This window comes from Oryctolagus cuniculus, chromosome 8, assembly GCF_964237555.1.
Source record: "Oryctolagus cuniculus chromosome 8, mOryCun1.1, whole genome shotgun sequence".
In the NCBI taxonomy this organism is placed as follows: Eukaryota; Metazoa; Chordata; class Mammalia; order Lagomorpha; family Leporidae; genus Oryctolagus; species Oryctolagus cuniculus.
The window spans coordinates 111529260-111551448 of record NC_091439.1 but is presented as its reverse complement, the minus strand read 5'-3'; the positions used below and the strand labels follow the sequence as shown (position 1 = coordinate 111551448).

General features: G+C 50.2%; 5 protein-coding genes across 5 annotated transcripts; all 5 read left to right on the top strand.

Annotated features, from left to right (window-relative positions):
* Positions 1-255: 255 nt before the first annotated feature.
* LOC138843330 (ubiquitin carboxyl-terminal hydrolase 17-like protein 13) lies at positions 256-1848 on the top strand. Its single transcript, XM_070047136.1, has 2 exons — positions 256-280; positions 371-1848. The coding sequence occupies exons 1-2, from the start codon at positions 256-258 to the stop codon at positions 1846-1848; spliced, it is 1503 nt and encodes a 500-aa protein (XP_069903237.1).
* Positions 1849-4056: 2208 nt separating this feature from the next.
* LOC138843329 (ubiquitin carboxyl-terminal hydrolase 17-like protein 13) lies at positions 4057-5649 on the top strand. The gene is made up of 2 exons (XM_070047135.1): positions 4057-4081; positions 4172-5649. The coding sequence occupies exons 1-2, from the start codon at positions 4057-4059 to the stop codon at positions 5647-5649; spliced, it is 1503 nt and encodes a 500-aa protein (XP_069903236.1).
* Positions 5650-7863: 2214 nt separating this feature from the next.
* LOC138843328 (ubiquitin carboxyl-terminal hydrolase 17-like protein 13) lies at positions 7864-9456 on the top strand. The gene is made up of 2 exons (XM_070047134.1): positions 7864-7888; positions 7979-9456. Exons 1-2 carry the CDS (start codon positions 7864-7866, stop codon positions 9454-9456), a joined length of 1503 nt encoding a protein of 500 aa, XP_069903235.1.
* A 2202-nt stretch (positions 9457-11658) lies between these two features.
* LOC100345034 (ubiquitin carboxyl-terminal hydrolase 17-like protein 13) lies at positions 11659-13251 on the top strand. The gene is made up of 2 exons (XM_002721797.4): positions 11659-11683; positions 11774-13251. The coding sequence occupies exons 1-2, from the start codon at positions 11659-11661 to the stop codon at positions 13249-13251; spliced, it is 1503 nt and encodes a 500-aa protein (XP_002721843.2).
* A 2210-nt stretch (positions 13252-15461) lies between these two features.
* Positions 15462-17054, top strand: LOC138843327 (ubiquitin carboxyl-terminal hydrolase 17-like protein 6). Its single transcript, XM_070047133.1, has 2 exons — positions 15462-15486; positions 15577-17054. The coding sequence occupies exons 1-2, from the start codon at positions 15462-15464 to the stop codon at positions 17052-17054; spliced, it is 1503 nt and encodes a 500-aa protein (XP_069903234.1).
* The last annotated feature ends 5135 nt before the right edge of the window (positions 17055-22189 follow it).

The following is a 22189-nucleotide window of genomic DNA, read 5'->3' as shown; positions in this document are numbered from 1 at the left end:
CCTTCACATGCATCTTCCCCAGGTAGTGGAATCAAGCGGTGAAGGCCCAGAGGCTGTGAGGGCATGAGACCACACCCTAAAGCCCCTAATCCCATCAAGGGCTGGAAGCGGATGGGTGGGTCCTGTAGCAGGTCCAGGGTGTGGCATGCAGTGTGGACTATAAAAGGAGGGGGGAGAGGAACAGGTGGTCCTTGGATGCCAGTCTCAGAGGTGGAAGCATCTTGCTGCCTTGTGACAGTGGCTCCTGGAGACATGATGGCTGCTTCACCTCTCAAGGAAGGTGAGTTCCACTTTAATGACTTGCCAACACGCCAACTTTCCCATTCTAGCTCAGAGGGGGATGATACTCATGGTGGTGTTTGTCTCCCAGGGAAATCACCACCCTCACCTCAGAAAGAGCTCCCGCTGCAAAGTGATTTGGCTTCGGGGGCGACCCATCTGGCTCCCAGTGGAGGAGCTTCTCTGAGCTGCAGCTGGAAGAGACCTTATGGCATTGGGGCCGGTCTGCAGAATACGGGCAACACCTGCTACCTGAATGCAGCCCTGCAGTGTCTCACGTATACCCCACCCCTCGCCAACTATATGCTGTCCCAGGTGCATTCTCAAAGCTGTCGTCGTTCGGATCGCTGCATTCTGTGTGCCGTGGAAACGCACTTTCTCTGGGCCCTGCACAGTCCTGGCGACGTGATCCAGCCCTGTCAAGTGCTGGCTGCTGGCTTTCACACAAACAGGCAGGAAGACGCCCACGAATTTCTGATGTTTGCTCTGGATGTCCTGAAGGCAGCAGGTCTGCCTGGGCTCACGGACGGGGTGGGTCCCCAAGAGGACCAATCTCCATCCCAGCAGATAGTGGGAGGACACTGGAGGTCTCAAATCCAATGTCTCCAGTGCCAAGGCATTTCAGAAACCTTGGACCCTTACCTGGAGATCGCGTTGGATATCAAGACAGCCGACAGTGTGGAGCAAGCTTTGCAGCACTTGGTGCAACCTGAAGAGCTAGCTGGAGAAAACGCCTATCACTGTGCTACCTGCCGACAGAAGACAGCTGCTTCCAAGACACTCACCTTGCAATCGGCTGGCAAGGTGCTTCTCTTTGTATTGAAACGGTTTTCTGAGTTCACGGGTGAGAAACTTGGAGGACAAGTGCACTATCCCGAGTGCCTGGACATGAGACCTTACATGTCTCAGCAGAACGGGCGGCCACTGGACTATGTTCTCTATGTGGTTCTCGTCCACGTTGGCTTGAGGTGTCAATCAGGACACTACTTCTGCTATGTCAAAGCTGGCAGTGGCCACTGGTATAAAATGGATGATGCGAAGGTCACTGCCTGTGACACCACTTGTGTCCTGAATCAAAGTGCCTACGTGCTATTTTATGTCCGCAAGAGTGGAGTTGGAGGAGAACATGGGACAGTGTCTCCAGGCAGGGGACCCTCCGACTTGGAGGCTGCAAACACACGTGGCCATACACCAGGAGAGCTTGAAAGGCCTTCCCCTCTTGAAGCTGGAGAGTCAGAGGAGCACTTGGAGCAAACAACTCAGGACTTGACCTTGGATGCGTGGCAAGCCCTCCAAGCCCAGAACACACCAAGGAGTGCATTCAGCCTCAGGACAGTGGAGCCCACGCTGCCCAGCAATGCGATCGTAATTCACCAGGCAAGATCTGCCGCAGGGATGAGGAAGCACCATCCTGACCAGGAAAGGGCCCTGCTGCACGGGGCAGCTGGGCACATCACTCAGCAGGTAGCCATGAATCCTGGCAACCTCCCTTGTCCGGGAGGAAGGAGCAAACCTCCCAAGAGGAAGAACAAACCTGCAAAGAGGCCTCTGTTGTTGCTGTTCCGCTGACGTTAGTGCAAGAGGACTTCACGATTATGTGGTTGGGTGACAGTGCACGAGTTAAGTGTTTGTATTTGCAAGGGCAAAGGGTTTGTCCTTATGAACTGTCCTAGGTGTGAATTGGAAGCTTAGGTTGGAACCAAATGTCTATGTCTTCTGCATTTGCAAGGGGTGAGAGACTGTGTTTTGTGTGAGGCCACAATGTTGGATCGAGATGTGTGCTTTCCAGCGTGTCATGTCGCTAAGCAATTGTTGAGATTGGAGGCACAGAACTCTCTGCTTCATGAAGGAATTCTGAAGCAGCTGAGAAAGATGGGGAATAATGGCCTCCTTCTCCTTTGGCTACAAACAATCCTGCTTCATGCTTTCCTCTCCATCACCTCTCATGGAAGTCTTGGTGACAGATTTCTCCAAGTCAATCATGAGGGCGAACCTCATGGCCCTCTCTCTTACCACAATGTATGACCTCAGGTTGTCACAGTCCCTGGGAGTTTCGTTGCACCTACTAGGAGCCTCTGGAAATCAACCATTGTCTTGAAGCATCAACCACATTGTGTGATCATCCCAAGCTCCTGAACAGGAGCCCTTCATCCTCCAGAATCGCCACAGTTTGTGTTTCTTAAACTCACAACTGAAATCACAGCGTACTAACCTCCCACACAGGACCTCTGTCCTGAATGAATTGCATTAGGAGAGTTAACTGTGAAATGTGTTTTCAAACAGTTGTGTGTGTGTGTGTGTGTGTGTGTACCTTGTTTGAAATAAAGTAACTAAATTAAAACTGTAAAACTAAACCAAGGAAATTAAAGTATGCCTTTCTAAGGGTTTACCAAATAAAGAAACCTATTTTCCACTCTTAGTCTTTCCAGCGTTCTTCTTTGTTTGCATTTCAGAAATGGAAGCACATACCAGCACATCATGGAGGGGCCGGCACTGTGGCAGAGCAGGGAAAGCCGCCGCCTGCCGTGCTGGCATCCCATATGGGCGCGGGTTCAAGTCCCAGCTGCTTGACTTCCGATCCAGCTCTCTGCTATGGCCTGGGAAAGCAGGACAAGGTGGCTTGCAACCTTGGGCCTCTGCACACACATGGCAGACCTGGAAGAAGCTTCTGGCTCAAGGATGTGGATAGGCACAGATCATGTGTTGTGGCAATTTGGGGAGTGAACCATTGGAAGGACAACCTCTCTCTCTCTCTCTCTCACTCTCTCTCTCTCTCTCTCTCTCAGTCTCTCTCCCTTCATGCGTCCCTCCCTGTGCCTCTACATAACAGCACCTTTCAAATTCATATGGAAATCTTAGAAAAGTAGTATAGGGGCCATCGTTGTGGTGCAGTGGGTTAACGCCCTGTCCTGAAATGCCAGCATCCCGTATGGGCACTGGTTTGAGACCCGGCTGCTCCACTTGCAATCTAGCTCTCTGTTATGGCCTTGGAGAGCAGGACAAGATGGCCCAAGCCCTTGGCCGACTGTTCCTGCATGGGAGACATGGAGGAAGCCTCTGTCTCCTGGCTTCAGATTGGTGCAACTCTTGCTTTTTAGGCCAGTAGGCGAGTGAGTAATCGGATGGAACCCTCTCTCTCTCTTTCTCTCTCTTTCTCTCTCTCTCTCTGCCTCTCCTCGCTCTGTGTAACTCTGACTTTCCAATAAATAAAGAACCATTTAAAAAAGAAGAAAATATATCTTAATGGAGAATGGGACGGGGAATGGCAGATGAATGAGGAGAAGGGTTGGAAGGGTTGTATTCCATACGTAAAAAGCTTCTTTGGAGAATATGTACAGAATTGCACAACTAAACAAAAGTTAAAATGTTCCTTTATAAGGGCTCAGCAAACTAAAACCCAAAACCTGCTTTCAGCCATCAGTCTCTCCAGCATTCTTCTTTGTTTTCCTTGAAGAACTCCAAGGCACATAGAAGCACATCATGGCACATCACCAAGTTCCACAAGGCACATGAAAGCCTTATCCTTCACATGCATCTTCCCCAGGTAGTGGAATCAAGCGGTGAAGGCCCAGAGGCTGTGAGGGCGTGAGACCACACCCTAAAGCCCCTAATCCCATCAAGGGCTGGAAGCGGATGGGTGGGTCCTGTAGCAGGTCCAGGGTGTGGCATGCAGTGTGGACTATAAAAGGAGGGGGGAGAGGAACAGGTGGTCCTTGGATGCCAGTCTCAGAGGTGGAAGCATCTTGCTGCCTTGTGACAGTGGCTCCTGGAGACATGATGGCTGCTTCACCTCTCAAGGAAGGTGAGTTCCACTTTAATGACTTGCCAACACGCCAACTTTCCCATTCTAGCTCAGAGGGGGATGATACTCATGGTGGTGTTTGTCTCCCAGGGAAATCACCACCCTCACCTCAGAAAGAGCTCCCGCTGCAAAGTGATTTGGCTTCGGGGGCGACCCATCTGGCTCCCAGTGGAGGAGCTTCTCTGAGCTGCAGCTGGAAGAGACCTTATGGCATTGGGGCCGGTCTGCAGAATACGGGCAACACCTGCTACCTGAATGCAGCCCTGCAGTGTCTCACGTATACCCCACCCCTCGCCAACTATATGCTGTCCCAGGTGCATTCTCAAAGCTGTCGTCGTTCGGATCGCTGCATTCTGTGTGCCGTGGAAACGCACTTTCTCTGGGCCCTGCACAGTCCTGGCGACGTGATCCAGCCCTGTCAAGTGCTGGCTGCTGGCTTTCACACAAACAGGCAGGAAGACGCCCACGAATTTCTGATGTTTGCTCTGGATGTCCTGAAGGCAGCAGGTCTGCCTGGGCTCACGGACGGGGTGGGTCCCCAAGAGGACCAATCTCCATCCCAGCAGATAGTGGGAGGACACTGGAGGTCTCAAATCCAATGTCTCCAGTGCCAAGGCATTTCAGAAACCTTGGACCCTTACCTGGAGATCGCATTGGATATCAAGACAGCCGACAGTGTGGAGCAAGCTTTGCAGCACTTGGTGCAACCTGAAGAGCTAGCTGGAGAAAACGCCTATCACTGTGCTACCTGCCTACAGAAGACAGCTGCTTCCAAGACACTCACCTTGCAATCGGCTGGCAAGGTGCTTCTCTTTGTATTGAAACGGTTTTCTGAGTTCACGGGTGAGAAACTTGGAGGACAAGTGCACTATCCCGAGTGCCTGGACATGAGACCTTACATGTCTCAGCAGAACGGGAGGCCACTGGACTATGTTCTCTATGCGGTTCTCGTCCACATTGGCTTGAGGTGTCAATCAGGACACTACTTCTGCTATGTCAAAGCTGGCAGTGGCCACTGGTATAAAATGGATGATGCGAAGGTCACTGCCTGTGACACCACTTGTGTCCTGAATCAAAGTGCCTACGTGCTATTTTATGTCCGCAAGAGTGGAGTTGGAGGAGAACATGGGACAGTGTCTCCAGGCAGGGGACCCTCCGACTTGGAGGCTGCAAACACACGTGGCCATACACCAGGAGAGCTTGAAAGGCCTTCCCCTCTTGAAGCTGGAGAGTCAGAGGAGCACTTGGAGCAAACAACTCAGGACTTGACCTTGGATGCGTGGCAAGCCCTCCAAGCCCAGAACACACCAAGGAGTGCATTCAGCCTCAGGACAGTGGAGCCCACGCTGCCCAGCAATGCGATCGTAATTCACCAGGCAAGATCTGCCGCAGGGATGAGGAAGCACCATCCTGACCAGGAAAGGGCCCTGCTGCACGGGGCAGCTGGGCACATCACTCAGCAGGTAGCCATGAATCCTGGCAACCTCCCTTGTCCGGGAGGAAGGAGCAAACCTCCCAAGAGGAAGAACAAACCTGCAAAGAGGCCTCTGTTGTTGCTGTTCCGCTGACGTTAGTGCAAGAGGACTTCACGATTATGTGGTTGGGTGACAGTGCACGAGTTAAGTGTTTGCATTTGCAAGGGCAAAGGGTTTGTCCTTATGAACTGTCCTAGGTGTGAATTGGAAGCTTAGGTTGGAACCAAATGTCTATGTCTTCTGCATTTGCAAGGGGTGAGAGACTGTGTTTTGTGTGAGGCCACAATGTTGGATCGAGATGTGTGCTTTCCAGCGTGTCATGTCGCTAGGCAATTGTTGAGATTGGAGGCACAGAACTCTCTGCTTCATGAAGGAATTCTGAAGCAGCTGAGAAAGATGGGGAATAATGGCCTCCTTCTCCTTTGGCTACAAACAATCCTGCTTCATGCTTTCCTCTCCATCACCTCTCATGGAAGTCTTGGTGACAGATTTCTCCAAGTCAATCGTGAGGGCGAACCTCATGGCCCTCTCTCTTACCACAATGTATGACCTCAGGTTGTCACAGTCCCTGGGAGTTTCGTTGCACCTACTAGGAGCCTCTGGAAATCAACCATTGTCTTGAAGCATCAACCACATTGTGTGATCATCCCAAGCTCCTGAACAGGAGCCCTTCATCCTCCAGAATCGCCACAGTTTGTGTTTGTTAAACTCACAACTGAAATCACAGCGTACTAACCTCCCACACAGGACCTCTGTCCTGAATGAACTGCATTAGGAGAGTTAACTGTGAAATGTGTTTACAAACAGTTGTGTGTGTGGGTGTGTGTGTGTGTGTGTGTACCTTGTTTGAAATAAAGTAACTAAATTAAAACTGTAAAACTAAACCAAGGAAATTAAAGTATGCCTTTCTAAGGGTTTACCAAATAAAGAAACCTATTTTCCACTCTTAGTCTTTCCAGCGTTCTTCTTTGTTTGCATTTCAGAAATGGAAGCACATACCGGCACATCATGGAGGGGCCGGCACTGTGGCAGAGCAGGGAAAGCCGCCGCCTGCCGTGCTGGCATCCCATATGGGCGCCGGTTCAAGTCCCAGCTGCTTGACTTCCGATCCAGCTCTCTGCTATGGCCTGGGAAAGCAGGACAAGGTGGCTTGCAACCTTGGGCCTCTGCACACACATGGCAGACCTGGAAGAAGCTTCTGGCTCAAGGATGTGGATAGGCACAGATCATGTGTTGTGGCAATTTGGGGAGTGAACCATTGGAAGGACAACCTCTCTCTCTCTCTCTCTCACTCTCTCTCTCTCTCTCTCTCTCAGTCTCTCTCCCTTCATGCGTCCCTCCCTGTGCCTCTACATAACAGCACCTTTCAAATTCATATGGAAATCTTAGAAAAGTAGTATAGGGGCCATCGTTGTGGTGCAGTGGGTTAACGCCCTGTCCTGAAATGCCAGCATCCCGTATGGGCACTGGTTTGAGACCCGGCTGCTCCACTTGCAATCTAGCTCTCTGTTATGGCCTTGGAGAGCAGGACAAGATGGCCCAAGCCCTTGGCCGACTGTTCCTGCATGGGAGACATGGAGGAAGCCTCTGTCTCCTGGCTTCAGATTGGTGCAACTCTTGCTTTTTAGGCCAGTAGGCGAGTGAGTAATCGGATGGAACCCTCTCTCTCTCTTTCTCTCTCTTTCTCTCTCTCTCTCTGCCTCTCCTCGCTCTGTGTAACTCTGACTTTCCAATAAATAAAGAACCATTTAAAAAAGAAGAAAATATATCTTAATGGAGAATGGGACGGGGAATGGCAGATGAATGAGGAGAAGGGTTGGAAGGGTTGTATTCCATACGTAAAAAGCTTCTTTGGAGAATATGTACAGAATTGCACAACTAAACAAAAGTTAAAATGTTCCTTTATAAGGGCTCAGCAAACTAAAACCCAAAACCTGCTTTCAGCCATCAGTCTCTCCAGCATTCTTCTTTGTTTTCCTTGAAGAACTCCAAGGCACATAGAAGCACATCATGGCACATCACCAAGTTCCACAAGGCACATGAAAGCCTTATCCTTCACATGCATCTTCCCCAGGTAGTGGAATCAAGCGGTGAAGGCCCAGAGGCTGTGAGGGCGTGAAACCACACCCTAAAGCCCCTAATCCCATCAAGGGCTGGAAGCGGATGGGTGGGTCCTGTAGCAGGTCCAGGGTGTGGCATGCAGTGTGGACTATAAAAGGAGGGGGGAGAGGAACAGGTGGTCCTTGGATGCCAGTCTCAGAGGTGGAAGCATCTTGCTGCCTTGTGACAGTGGCTCCTGGAGACATGATGGCTGCTTCACCTCTCAAGGAAGGTGAGTTCCACTTTAATGACTTGCCAACACGCCAACTTTCCCATTCTAGCTCAGAGGGGGATGATACTCATGGTGGTGTTTGTCTCCCAGGGAAATCACCACCCTCACCTCAGAAAGAGCTCCCGCTGCAAAGTGATTTGGCTTCGGGGGCGACCCATCTGGCTCCCAGTGGAGGAGCTTCTCTGAGCTGCAGCTGGAAGAGACCTTATGGCATTGGGGCCGGTCTGCAGAATACGGGCAACACCTGCTACCTGAATGCAGCCCTGCAGTGTCTCACGTATACCCCACCCCTCGCCAACTATATGCTGTCCCAGGTGCATTCTCAAAGCTGTCGTCGTTTGGATCGCTGCATTCTGTGTGCCGTGGAAACGCACTTTCTCTGGGCCCTCCACAGTCCTGGCGACGTGATCCAGCCCTGTCAAGTGCTGGCTGCTGGCTTTCACACAAACAGGCAGGAAGACGCCCACGAATTTCTGATGTTTGCTCTGGATGTCCTGAAGGCAGCAGGTCTGCCTGGGCTCACGGACGGGGTGGGTCCCCAAGAGGACCAATCTCCATCCCAGAAGATAGTGGGAGGACACTGGAGGTCTCAAATCCAATGTCTCCAGTGCCAAGGCATTTCAGAAACCTTGGACCCTTACCTGGAGATCGCATTGGATATCAAGACAGCCGACAGTGTGGAGCAAGCTTTGCAGCACTTGGTGCAACCTGAAGAGCTAGCTGGAGAAAACGCCTATCACTGTGCTACCTGCCTACAGAAGACAGCTGCTTCCAAGACACTCACCTTGCAATCGGCTGGCAAGGTGCTTCTCTTTGTATTGAAACGGTTTTCTGAGTTCACGGGTGAGAAACTTGGAGGACAAGTGCACTATCCCGAGTGCCTGGACATGAGACCTTACATGTCTCAGCAGAACGGGAGGCCACTGGACTATGTTCTCTATGCGGTTCTCGTCCACGTTGGCTTGAGGTGTCAATCAGGACACTACTTCTGCTATGTCAAAGCTGGCAGTGGCCACTGGTATAAAATGGATGATGCGAAGGTCACTGCCTGTGACACCACTTGTGTCCTGAATCAAAGTGCCTACGTGCTATTTTATGTCCGCAAGAGTGGAGTTGGAGGAGAACATGGGACAGTGTCTCCAGGCAGGGGACCCTCCGACTTGGAGGCTGCAAACACACGTGGCCATACACCAGGAGAGCTTGAAAGGCCTTCCCCTCTTGAAGCTGGAGAGTCAGAGGAGCACTTGGAGCAAACAACTCAGGACTTGACCTTGGATGCGTGGCAAGCCCTCCAAGCCCAGAACAGAGCAAGGAGTGCATTCAGCCTCAGGACAGTGGAGCCCACGCTGCCCAGCAATGCGATCGTAATTCACCAGGCAAGATCTGCCGCAGGGATGAGGAAGCACCATCCTGACCAGGAAAGGGCCCTGCTGCACGGGGCAGCTGGGCACATCACTCAGCAGGTAGCCATGAATCCTGGCAACCTCCCTTGTCCGGGAGGAAGGAGCAAACCTCCCAAGAGGAAGAACAAACCTGCAAAGAGGCCTCTGTTGTTGCTGTTCCGCTGACGTTAGTGCAAGAGGACTTCACGATTATGTGGTTGGGTGACAGTGCACGAGTTAAGTGTTTGCATTTGCAAGGGCAAAGGGTTTGTCCTTATGAACTGTCCTAGGTGTGAATTGGAAGCTTAGGTTGGAACCAAATGTCTATGTCTTCTGCATTTGCAAGGGGTGAGAGACTGTGTTTTGTGTGAGGCCACAATGTTGGATCGAGATGTGTGCTTTCCAGCGTGTCATGTCGCTAGGCAATTGTTGAGATTGGAGGCACAGAACTCTCTGCTTCATGAAGGAATTCTGAAGCAGCTGAGAAAGATGGGGAATAATGGCCTCCTTCTCCTTTGGCTACAAACAATCCTGCTTCATGCTTTCCTCTCCATCACCTCTCATGGAAGTCTTGGTGACAGATTTCTCCAAGTCAATCGTGAGGGCGAACCTCATGGCCCTCTCTCTTACCACAATGTATGACCTCAGGTTGTCACAGTCCCCGGGAGTTTCGTTGCACCTACTAGGAGCCTCTGGAAATCAACCATTGTCTTGAAGCATCAACCACATTGTGTGATCATCCCAAGCTCCTGAACAGGAGCCCTTCATCCTCCAGAATCGCCACAGTTTGTGTTTCTTAAACTCACAACTGAAATCACAGCGTACTAACCTCCCACACAGGACCTCTGTCCTGAATGAATTGCATTAGGAGAGTTAACTGTGAAATGTGTTTTCAAACAGTTGTGTGTGTGTGTGTGTGTGTGTGTACCTTGTTTGAAATAAAGTAACTAAATTAAAACTGTAAAACTAAACCAAGGAAATTAAAGTATGCCTTTCTAAGGGTTTACCAAATAAAGAAACCTATTTTCCACTCTTAGTCTTTCCAGCGTTCTTCTTTGTTTGCATTTCAGAAATGGAAGCACATACCGGCACATCATGGAGTGGCCGGCACTGTGGCAGAGCAGGGAAAGCCGCCGCCTGCCGTGCTGGCATCCCATATGGGCGCCGGTTCAAGTCCCAGCTGCTTGACTTCCGATCCAGCTCTCTGCTATGGCCTGGGAAAGCAGGACAAGGTGGCTTGCAACCTTGGGCCTCTGCACACACATGGCAGACCTGGAAGAAGCTTCTGGCTCAAGGATGTGGATAGGCACAGATCATGTGTTGTGGCAATTTGGGGAGTGAACCATTGGAAGGACAACCTCTCTCTCTCTCTCTCTCTCTCTCTCTCTCTCTCTCAGTCTCTCTCCCTTCATGCGTCCCTCCCTGTGCCTCTACATAACAGCACCTTTCAAATTCATATGGAAATCTTAGAAAAGTAGTATAGGGGCCATCGTTGTGGTGCAGTGGGTTAACGCCCTGTCCTGAAATGCCAGCATCCCGTATGGGCACTGGTTTGAGACCCGGCTGCTCCACTTGCAATCTAGCTCTCTGTTATGGCCTTGGAGAGCAGGACAAGATGGCCCAAGCCCTTGGCCGACTGTTCCTGCATGGGAGACATGGAGGAAGCCTCTGTCTCCTGGCTTCAGATTGGTGCAACTCTTGCTTTTTAGGCCAGTAGGGGAGTGAGTAATCGGATGGAACCCTCTCTCTCTCTTTCTCTCTCTTTCTCTCTCTCTCTCTGCCTCTCCTCGCTCTGTGTAACTCTGACTTTCCAATAAATAAAGAACCATTTAAAAAAGAAGAAAATATATCTTAATGGAGAATGGGACGGGGAATGGCAGATGAATGAGGAGAAGGGTTGGAAGGGTTGCATTCCATACGTAAAAAGCTTCTTTGGAGAATATGTACAGAATTGCAAAACTAAACAAAAGTTAAAATGTTCCTTTATAAGGGCTCAGCAAACTAAAACCCAAAACCTGCTTTCAGCCATCAGTCTCTCCAGCATTCTTCTTTGTTTTCCTTGAAGAACTCCAAGGCACATAGAAGCACATCATGGCACATCACCAAGTTCCACAAGGCACATGAAAGCCTTATCCTTCACATGCATCTTCCCCAGGTAGTGGAATCAAGCGGTGAAGGCCCAGAGGCTGTGAGGGCGTGAGACCACACCCTAAAGCCCCTAATCCCATCAAGGGCTGGAAGCGGATGGGTGGGTCCTGTAGCAGGTCCAGGGTGTGGCATGCAGTGTGGACTATAAAAGGAGGGGGGAGAGGAACAGGTGGTCCTTGGATGCCAGTCTCAGAGGTGGAAGCATCTTGCTGCCTTGTGACAGTGGCTCCTGGAGACATGATGGCTGCTTCACCTCTCAAGGAAGGTGAGTTCCACTTTAATGACTTGCCAACACGCCAACTTTCCCATTCTAGCTCAGAGGGGGATGATACTCATGGTGGTGTTTGTCTCCCAGGGAAATCACCACCCTCACCTCAGAAAGAGCTCCCGCTGCAAAGTGATTTGGCTTCGGGGGCGACCCATCTGGCTCCCAGTGGAGGAGCTTCTCTGAGCTGCAGCTGGAAGAGACCTTATGGCATTGGGGCCGGTCTGCAGAATACGGGCAACACCTGCTACCTGAATGCAGCCCTGCAGTGTCTCACGTATACCCCACCCCTCGCCAACTATATGCTGTCCCAGGTGCATTCTCAAAGCTGTCGTCGTTCGGATCGCTGCATTCTGTGTGCCGTGGAAACGCACTTTCTCTGGGCCCTCCACAGTCCTGGCGACGTGATCCAGCCCTGTCAAGTGCTGGCTGCTGGCTTTCACACAAACAGGCAGGAAGACGCCCACGAATTTCTGATGTTTGCTCTGGATGTCCTGAAGGCAGCAGGTCTGCCTGGGCTCACGGACGGGGTGGGTCCCCAAGAGGACCAATCTCCATCCCAGCAGATAGTGGGAGGACACTGGAGGTCTCAAATCCAATGTCTCCAGTGCCAAGGCATTTCAGAAACCTTGGACCCTTACCTGGAGATCGCGTTGGGTATCAAGACAGCCGACAGTGTGGAGCAAGCTTTGCAGCACTTGGTGCAACCTGAAGAGCTAGCTGGAGAAAACGCCTATCACTGTGCTACCTGCCTACAGAAGACAGCTGCTTCCAAGACACTCACCTTGCAATCGGCTGGCAAGGTGCTTCTCTTTGTATTGAAACGGTTTTCTGAGTTCACGGGTGAGAAACTTGGAGGACAAGTGCACTATCCCGAGTGCCTGGACATGAGACCTTACATGTCTCAGCAGAACGGGAGGCCACTGGACTATGTTCTCTATGCGGTTCTCGTCCACGTTGGCTTGAGGTGTCAATCAGGACACTACTTCTGCTATGTCAAAGCTGGCAGTGGCCACTGGTATAAAATGGATGATGCGAAGGTCACTGCCTGTGACACCACTTGTGTCCTGAATCAAAGTGCCTACGTGCTATTTTATGTCCGCAAGAGTGGAGTTGGAGGAGAACATGGGACAGTGTCTCCAGGCAGGGGACCCTCCGACTTGGAGGCTGCAAACACACGTGGCCATACACCAGGAGAGCTTGAAAGGCCTTCCCCTCTTGAAGCTGGAGAGTCAGAGGAGCACTTGGAGCAAACAACTCAGGACTTGACCTTGGATGCGTGGCAAGCCCTCCAAGCCCAGAACAGAGCAAGGAGTGCATTCAGCCTCAGGACAGTGGAGCCCACGCTGCCCAGCAATGCGATCGTAATTCACCAGGCAAGATCTGCCGCAGGGATGAGGAAGCACCATCCTGACCAGGAAAGGGCCCTGCTGCACGGGGCAGCTGGGCACATCACTCAGCAGGTAGCCATGAATCCTGGCAACCTCCCTTGTCCGGGAGGAAGGAGCAAACCTCCCAAGAGGAAGAACAAACCTGCAAAGAGGCCTCTGTTGTTGCTGTTCCGCTGACGTTAGTGCAAGAGGACTTCACGATTATGTGGTTGGGTGACAGTGCACGAGTTAAGTGTTTGCATTTGCAAGGGCAAAGGGTTTGTCCTTATGAACTGTCCTAGGTGTGAATTGGAAGCTTAGGTTGGAACCAAATGTCAATGTCTTCTGCATTTGCAAGGGGTGAGAGACTGTGTTTTGTGTGAGGCCACAATGTTGGATCGAGATGTGTGCTTTCCAGCGTGTCATGTCGCTAAGCAATTGTTGAGATTGGAAGCACAGAACTCTCTGCTTCATGAAGGAATTCTGAAGCAGCTGAGAAAGATGGGGAATAATGGCCTCCTTCTCCTTTGGCTACAAACAATCCTGCTTCATGCTTTCCTCTCCATCACCTCTCATGGAAGTCTTGGTGACAGATTTCTCCAAGTCAATCGTGAGGGCGAACCTCATGGCCCTCTCTCTTACCACAATGTATGACCTCAGGTTGTCACAGTCCCTGGGAGTTTCGTTGCACCTACTAGGAGCCTCTGGAAATCAACCATTGTCTTGAAGCATCAACCACATTGTGTGATCATCCCAAGCTCCTGAACAGGAGCCCTTCATCCTCCAGAATCGCCACAGTTTGTGTTTGTTAAACTCACAACTGAAATCACAGCGTACTAACCTCCCACACAGGACCTCTGTCCTGAATGAACTGCATTAGGAGAGTTAACTGTGAAATGTGTTTACAAACAGTTGTGTGTGTGGGTGTGTGTGTGTGTGTGTGTACCTTGTTTGAAATAAAGTAACTAAATTAAAACTGTAAAACTAAACCAAGGAAATTAAAGTATGCCTTTCTAAGGGTTTACCAAATAAAGAAACCTATTTTCCACTCTTAGTCTTTCCAGCGTTCTTCTTTGTTTGCATTTCAGAAATGGAAGCACATACCAGCACATCATGGAGGGGCCGGCACTGTGGCAGAGCAGGGAAAGCCGCCGCCTGCCGTGCTGGCATCCCATATGGGCGCGGGTTCAAGTCCCAGCTGCTTGACTTCCGATCCAGCTCTCTGCTATGGCCTGGGAAAGCAGGACAAGGTGGCTTGCAACCTTGGGCCTCTGCACACACATGGCAGACCTGGAAGAAGCTTCTGGCTCAAGGATGTGGATAGGCACAGATCATGTGTTGTGGCAATTTGGGGAGTGAACCATTGGAAGGACAACCTCTCTCTCTCTCTCTCTCTCTCTCTCTCTCTCTCTCTCAGTCTCTCTCCCTTCATGCGTCCCTCCCTGTGCCTCTACATAACAGCACCTTTCAAATTCATATGGAAATCTTAGAAAAGTAGTATAGGGGCCATCGTTGTGGTGCAGTGGGTTAACGCCCTGTCCTGAAATGCCAGCATCCCGTATGGGCACTGGTTTGAGACCCGGCTGCTCCACTTGCAATCTAGCTCTCTGTTATGGCCTTGGAGAGCAGGACAAGATGGCCCAAGCCCTTGGCCGACTGTTCCTGCATGGGAGACATGGAGGAAGCCTCTGTCTCCTGGCTTCAGATTGGTGCAACTCTTGCTTTTTAGGCCAGTAGGGGAGTGAGTAATCGGATGGAACCCTCTCTCTCTCTTTCTCTCTCTTTCTCTCTCTCTCTCTGCCTCTCCTCGCTCTGTGTAACTCTGACTTTCCAATAAATAAAGAACCATTTAAAAAAGAAGAAAATATATCTTAATGGAGAATGGGACGGGGAATGGCAGATGAATGAGGAGAAGGGTTGGAAGGGTTGTATTCCATACGTAAAAAGCTTCTTTGGAGAATATGTACAGAATTGCACAACTAAACAAAAGTTAAAATGTTCCTTTATAAGGGCTCAGCAAACTAAAACCCAAAACCTGCTTTCAGCCATCAGTCTCTCCAGCATTCTTCTTTGTTTTCCTTGAAGAACTCCAAGGCACATAGAAGCACATCATGGCACATCACCAAGTTCCACAAGGCACATGAAAGCCTTATCCTTCACATGCATCTTCCCCAGGTAGTGGAATCAAGCGGTGAAGGCCCAGAGGCTGTGAGGGCGTGAGACCACACCCTAAAGCCCCTAATCCCATCAAGGGCTGGAAGCGGATGGGTGGGTCCTGTAGCAGGTCCAGGGTGTGGCATGCAGTGTGGACTATAAAAGGAGGGGGGAGAGGAACAGGTGGTCCTTGGATGCCAGTCTCAGAGGTGGAAGCATCTTGCTGCCTTGTGACAGTGGCTCCTGGAGACATGATGGCTGCTTCACCTCTCAAGGAAGGTGAGTTCCACTTTAATGACTTGCCAACACGCCAACTTTCCCATTCTAGCTCAGAGGGGGATGATACTCATGGTGGTGTTTGTCTCCCAGGGAAATCACCACCCTCACCTCAGAAAGAGCTCCCGCTGCAAAGTGATTTGGCTTCGGGGGCGACCCATCTGGCTCCCAGTGGAGGAGCTTCTCTGAGCTGCAGCTGGAAGAGACCTTATGGCATTGGGGCCGGTCTGCAGAATACGGGCAACACCTGCTACCTGAATGCAGCCCTGCAGTGTCTCACGTATACCCCACCCCTCGCCAACTATATGCTGTCCCAGGTGCATTCTCAAAGCTGTCGTCGTTCGGATCGCTGCATTCTGTGTGCCGTGGAAACGCACTTTCTCTGGGCCCTGCACAGTCCTGGCGACGTGATCCAGCCCTGTCAAGTGCTGGCTGCTGGCTTTCACACAAACAGGCAGGAAGACGCCCACGAATTTCTGATGTTTGCTCTGGATGTCCTGAAGGCAGCAGGTCTGCCTGGGCTCACGGACGGGGTGGGTCCCCAAGAGGACCAATCTCCATCCCAGCAGATAGTGGGAGGACACTGGAGGTCTCAAATCCAATGTCTCCAGTGCCAAGGCATTTCAGAAACCTTGGACCCTTACCTGGAGATCGCATTGGATATCAAGACAGCCGACAGTGTGGAGCAAGCTTTGCAGCACTTGGTGCAACCTGAAGAGCTAGCTGGAGAAAACGCCTATCACTGTGCTACCTGCCTACAGAAGACAGCTGCTTCCAAGACACTCACCTTGCAATCGGCTGGCAAGGTGCTTCTCTTTGTATTGAAACGGTTTTCTGAGTTCACGGGTGAGAAACTTGGAGGACAAGTGCACTATCCCGAGTGCCTGGACATGAGACCTTACATGTCTCAGCAGAACGGGAGGCCACTGGACTATGTTCTCTATGCGGTTCTCGTCCACATTGGCTTGAGGTGTCAATCAGGACACTACTTCTGCTATGTCAAAGCTGGCAGTGGCCACTGGTATAAAATGGATGATGCGAAGGTCACTGCCTGTGACACCACTTGTGTCCTGAATCAAAGTGCCTACGTGCTATTTTATGTCCGCAAGAGTGGAGTTGGAGGAGAACATGGGACAGTGTCTCCAGGCAGGGGACCCTGCGACTTGGAGGCTGCAAACACACGTGGCCATACACCAGGAGAGCTTGAAAGGCCTTCCCCTCTTGAAGCTGGAGAGTCAGAGGAGCACTTGGAGCAAACAACTCAGGACTTGACCTTGGATGCGTGGCAAGCCCTCCAAGCCCAGAGCAGACCAAGGAGTGCATTCAGCCTCAGGACAGTGGAGCCCACGCTGCCCAGCAATGCGATCGTAATTCACCAGGCAAGATCTGCCGCAGGGATGAGGAAGCACCATCCTGACCAGGAAAGGGCCCTGCTGCACGGGGCAGCTGGGCACATCACTCAGCAGGTAGCCATGAATCCTGGCAACCTCCCTTGTCCGGGAGGAAGGAGCAAACCTCCCAAGAGGAAGAACAAACCTGCAAAGAGGCCTCTGTTGTTGCTGTTCCGCTGACGTTAGTGCAAGAGGACTTCACGATTATGTGGTTGGGTGACAGTGCACGAGTTAAGTGTTTGTATTTGCAAGGGCAAAGGGTTTGTCCTTATGAACTGTCCTAGGTGTGAATTGGAAGCTTAGGTTGGAACCAAATGTCTATGTCTTCTGCATTTGCAAGGGGTGAGAGACTGTGTTTTGTGTGAGGCCACAATGTTGGATCGAGATGTGTGCTTTCCAGCGTGTCATGTCGCTAAGCAATTGTTGAGATTGGAGGCACAGAACTCTCTGCTTCATGAAGGAATTCTGAAGCAGCTGAGAAAGATGGGGAATAATGGCCTCCTTCTCCTTTGGCTACAAACAATCCTGCTTCATGCTTTCCTCTCCATCACCTCTCATGGAAGTCTTGGTGACAGATTTCTCCAAGTCAATCGTGAGGGCGAACCTCATGGCCCTCTCTCTTACCACAATGTATGACCTCAGGTTGTCACAGTCCCTGGGAGTTTCGTTGCACCTACTAGGAGCCTCTGGAAATCAACCATTGTCTTGAAGCATCAACCACATTGTGTGATCATCCCAAGCTCCTGAACAGGAGCCCTTCATCCTCCAGAATCGCCACAGTTTGTGTTTGTTAAACTCACAACTGAAATCACAGCGTACTAACCTCCCACACAGGACCTCTGTCCTGAATGAATTGCATTAGGAGAGTTAACTGTGAAATGTGTTTTCAAACAGTTGTGTGTGTGTGTGTGTGTGTGTGTGTGTACCTTGTTTGAAATAAAGTAACTAAATTAAAACTGTAAAACTAAACCAAGGAAATTAAAGTATGCCTTTCTAAGGGTTTACCAAATAAAGAAACCTATTTTCCACTCTTAGTCTTTCCAGCGTTCTTCTTTGTTTGCATTTCAGAAATGGAAGCACATACCAGCACATCATGGAGGGGCCGGCACTGTGGCAGAGCAGGGAAAGCCGCCGCCTGCCGTGCTGGCATCCCATATGGGCGCCGGTTCAAGTCCCAGCTGCTTGACTTCCGATCCAGCTCTCTGCTATGGCCTGGGAAAGCAGGACAAGGTGGCTTGCAACCTTGGGCCTCTGCACACACATGGCAGACCTGGAAGAAGCTTCTGGCTCAAGGATGTGGATAGGCACAGATCATGTGTTGTGGCAATTTGGGGAGTGAACCATTGGAAGGACAACCTCTCTCTCTCTCTCTCTCTCTCTCTCTCTCTCAGTCTCTCTCCCTTCATGCGTCCCTCCCTGTGCCTCTACATAACAGCACCTTTCAAATTCATATGGAAATCTTAGAAAAGTAGTATAGGGGCCATCGTTGTGGTGCAGTGGGTTAACGCCCTGTCCTGAAATGCCAGCATCCCGTATGGGCACTGGTTTGAGACCCGGCTGCTCCACTTGCAATCTAGCTCTCTGTTATGGCCTTGGAGAGCAGGACAAGATGGCCCAAGCCCTTGGCCGACTGTTCCTGCATGGGAGACATGGAGGAAGCCTCTGTCTCCTGGCTTCAGATTGGTGCAACTCTTGCTTTTTAGGCCAGTAGGGGAGTGAGTAATCGGATGGAACCCTCTCTCTCTCTTTCTCTCTCTCTCTCTGCCTCTCCTCGCTCTGTGTAACTCTGACTTTCCAATAAATAAAGAACCATTTAAAAAAGAAGAAAATATATCTTAATGAAGAGTGGGACAGGGAATGGCAGATGAATGAGGAGAAGGGTTGGAAGGGTTGTATTCCATACGTAAAAAGCTTCTTTGGAGAATATGTACAGAATTGCAAAACTAAACAAAAGTTAAAATGTTCCTTTATAAGGGCTCAGCAAACTAAAACCCAAAACCTGCTTTCAGCCATCAGTCTCTCCAGCATTCTTCTTTGTTTTCCTTGAAGAACTCCAAGGCACATAGAAGCACATCATGGCACATCACCAAGTTCCACAAGGCACATGAAAGCCTTATCCTTCACATGCATCTTCCCCAGGTAGTGGAATCAAGCGGTGAAGGCCCAGAGGCTGTGAGGGCATGAGACCACACCTTAAAGCCCCTAATCCCATCAAGGGCTGGAAGCGGATGGGAGGGTCCTGTAGCAGGTCCAGGGTGTGACATGCAGTGTGGACTATAAAAGGAGGGGGGAGAGGAACAGGTAGGTGGTCCTTGCATGCCAGTCTCAGAGGTGGAAGCATCTTGCTGCCTTGTGACAGTGGCTCCTGGAGACATGATGGCTGCTTCACCTCTCAAGGAAGGTGAGTTCCACTTTAATGACTTGCCAACATGCCAACTTTCCCATTCTAGCTCAGAGGGGGATGATACTCATGGTGGTGTTTGTCTCCCAGGGAAATCACCACCCTCACCTCAGAAAGAGCTCCCGCTGCAAAGTGATTTGGCTTCGGGGGCGACCCATCTGGCTCCCAGTGGAGGAGCTTCTCTGAGCTGCAGCTGGAAGAGACCTTATGGCATTGGGGCCGGTCTGCAGAATACGGGCAACACCTGCTACCTGAATGCAGCCCTGCAGTGTCTCACGTATACCCCACCCCTCGCCAACTATATGCTGTCCCAGGTGCATTCTCAAAGCTGTCGTCGTTCGGATCGCTGCATTCTGTGTGCCGTGGAAACGCACTTTCTCTGGGCCCTGCACAGTCCTGGCGACGTGATCCAGCCCTGTCAAGTGCTGGCTGCTGGCTTTCACACAAACAGGCAGGAAGACGCCCACGAATTTCTGATGTTTGCTCTGGATGTCCTGAAGGCAGCAGGTCTGCCTGGGCTCACGGACGGGGTGGGTCCCCAAGAGGACCAATCTCCATCCCAGCAGATAGTGGGAGGACACTGGAGGTCTCAAATCCAATGTCTCCAGTGCCAAGGCTAAACTAAACCAAGTAGGGGGTGGAGCCAAGATGGCGGAATAGTAAGGGCGCGCACCGATAGTCCGGGAAAATTTAGTTTAATAAAAGGGGAGTTACGGTAGCCTCAGAAAAAAGAACCAGGAAAATGTTGCAGGGGAAACTCTTCTGGATCCAGTGGCCATGAATCGGAGGATCTACTGGGAGAACAAGGTCGCGCACCGCGTGGAAGCCAAGCCGCGGGACCGAGCAGGGTCTGCGCGCCAGTGCTCAAAGGGGAGTGCATGCCACACACACAACAGTGGGGAGACTTGGGATGTTCAGGGCTCCGAGTCCTCACATCGGCGCTGGAAGGGGAGGTGAGCTCAATAACCCGAGACATTGGTGGGGAAACGGGGTCAGAATCTAGAGGGGGGCCGGAAAGTGCAGCAAACTCACTACCGGAAAGAAGGAAAAAAAGCTTCCAGGTTTCTCTTCCCCCTAACCTTGCAAAGGTTACAAGGCTGCAAGGCTTGAAGAATTCCCAAGAGACAAAGAGCAGGCCCCCTCTCTGGATTTACATACCAATGGGGGAGAGCTAAGGAACTGAGTCACTACAATTCAGTAGCCTAGGCAACCCAGTGGGACTCCAGAGGAGCCTAAGGGACTCTGGGACTCTGCGGGTAGAAGCCAAAGACTGGAAGCCCTGCGGTGTTACTTACCCCCTGAATAAATAAAATACATAAATAAATAAAAAGAGAGAGATTTACCACGCATAACCTGAGGGTGTCACCTTTGCACACCCTTAACCAGGAAGAACCAGGCAGAGCTCTCAGGCAGCACCCATCTCAAGCCTACAAGGCTCCTCCATCAGCAGGCAGTCCACTTAACACGGACACAGTAAAAAAAAAAAAAAACGCACAGTGACGCAAGAAGAATTAACTATGCCGAGTAACAAACACAGAAATAGAGGGAACAAGATCAACGATGACACTATGATGCCTCCAAATAAGCAAAAGTCCCCAAGCCAAGATTATGAAGATGATGAGATAGAAGAAATGCAAGATACGGATTTCAAAAAATTTATGATAAGAACATTTAGAAGTTTTCAAAAGCAAATCCTTGAACTACAGAAATCCTTATTGGACAAGATTGAAAATCTCTCTCGTGAAAATGAAATTTTAAGGAAGAGTCAAAATGAAACTCAGAAACTAGTAGAACAGGAAAGTGTGATAGTGAAGAGAAATCAAAATGAAATGAAGAGCTCAATAGATCAAATGACAAACACATTAGAAAGCCTTAAAAACAGAATGGGTGAAGCAGAAGAGAGAATATCGGACTTAGAAGATAGAGCACAGGAAAACATACAGTCAAACCAAAGAAAAGAAGAGGAAATTAGAAATCTAAAAAATATTGTTGGGAATCTACAGGATACTATTAAAAAAACCAACATTCGAGTTCTAGGAGTTCCTGAAGGCATGGAGAGGGAGAAAGGATTAGAAGGCCTTTTTAGTGAGATACTAGCAGAGAACTTTCCAGGTTTGGAGAAGGACAGAGACATCCTAGTACAGGAAGCTCATAGAACCCCCAATAAACATGACCAAAAGAGATCCTCACCACGACACGTGGTAATTAAACTTACCACAGTGAAACATAAAGAAAAGATCCTAAAATGTGCAAGAGAGAAACGTCAGATTACTCTCAGAGGATCTCCAATCAGACTCACAGCAGACTTCTCATCAGAAACACTACAGGATAGGAGGGAATGGCGAGACATAGCACAGGTGCTAAGAGAAAAAAATTGCCAGCCCAGAATATTATATCCTGCCAAGCTCTCATTTGTGAATGAAGGTGAAATAAAGACCTTTCATAGCAAACAGAAATTGGAGGACTTTGTGGCCACTCGTCCGGCCCTGCAAAAGATACTTAAAGATGTGCTACACTCAGAAACACAGAAACACGGCCATCAATATGAAAGAAGGGAAAGGAAGAACACCTACCAGTAAAAGAGCATGGGAAGCTCAAAGCATATACTAGAAAATATTTCCGGGAAAATGGCAGGGCAAAGTCACTACGTATCAATAGTCACATTGAACATTAATGGTCTGAATTCTTCAGGTAAAAGACACCGTTTGGCTGACTGGCTCAAAGAACACAACCCAACTATTTGTTGCCTACAAGAAACACATCTCTCTAACAAAGAGGCAAGCAGACTGAAAGTGAAAGGTTGGAAAAAGATATTCCATGCCAACAGAAACCAAAAAAAAAGCAGGTGTAGCCATATTAATATCAGACAAAATAAACTTTAATACAAAAACTGTTAAGAGAGACAAAGAGGGAC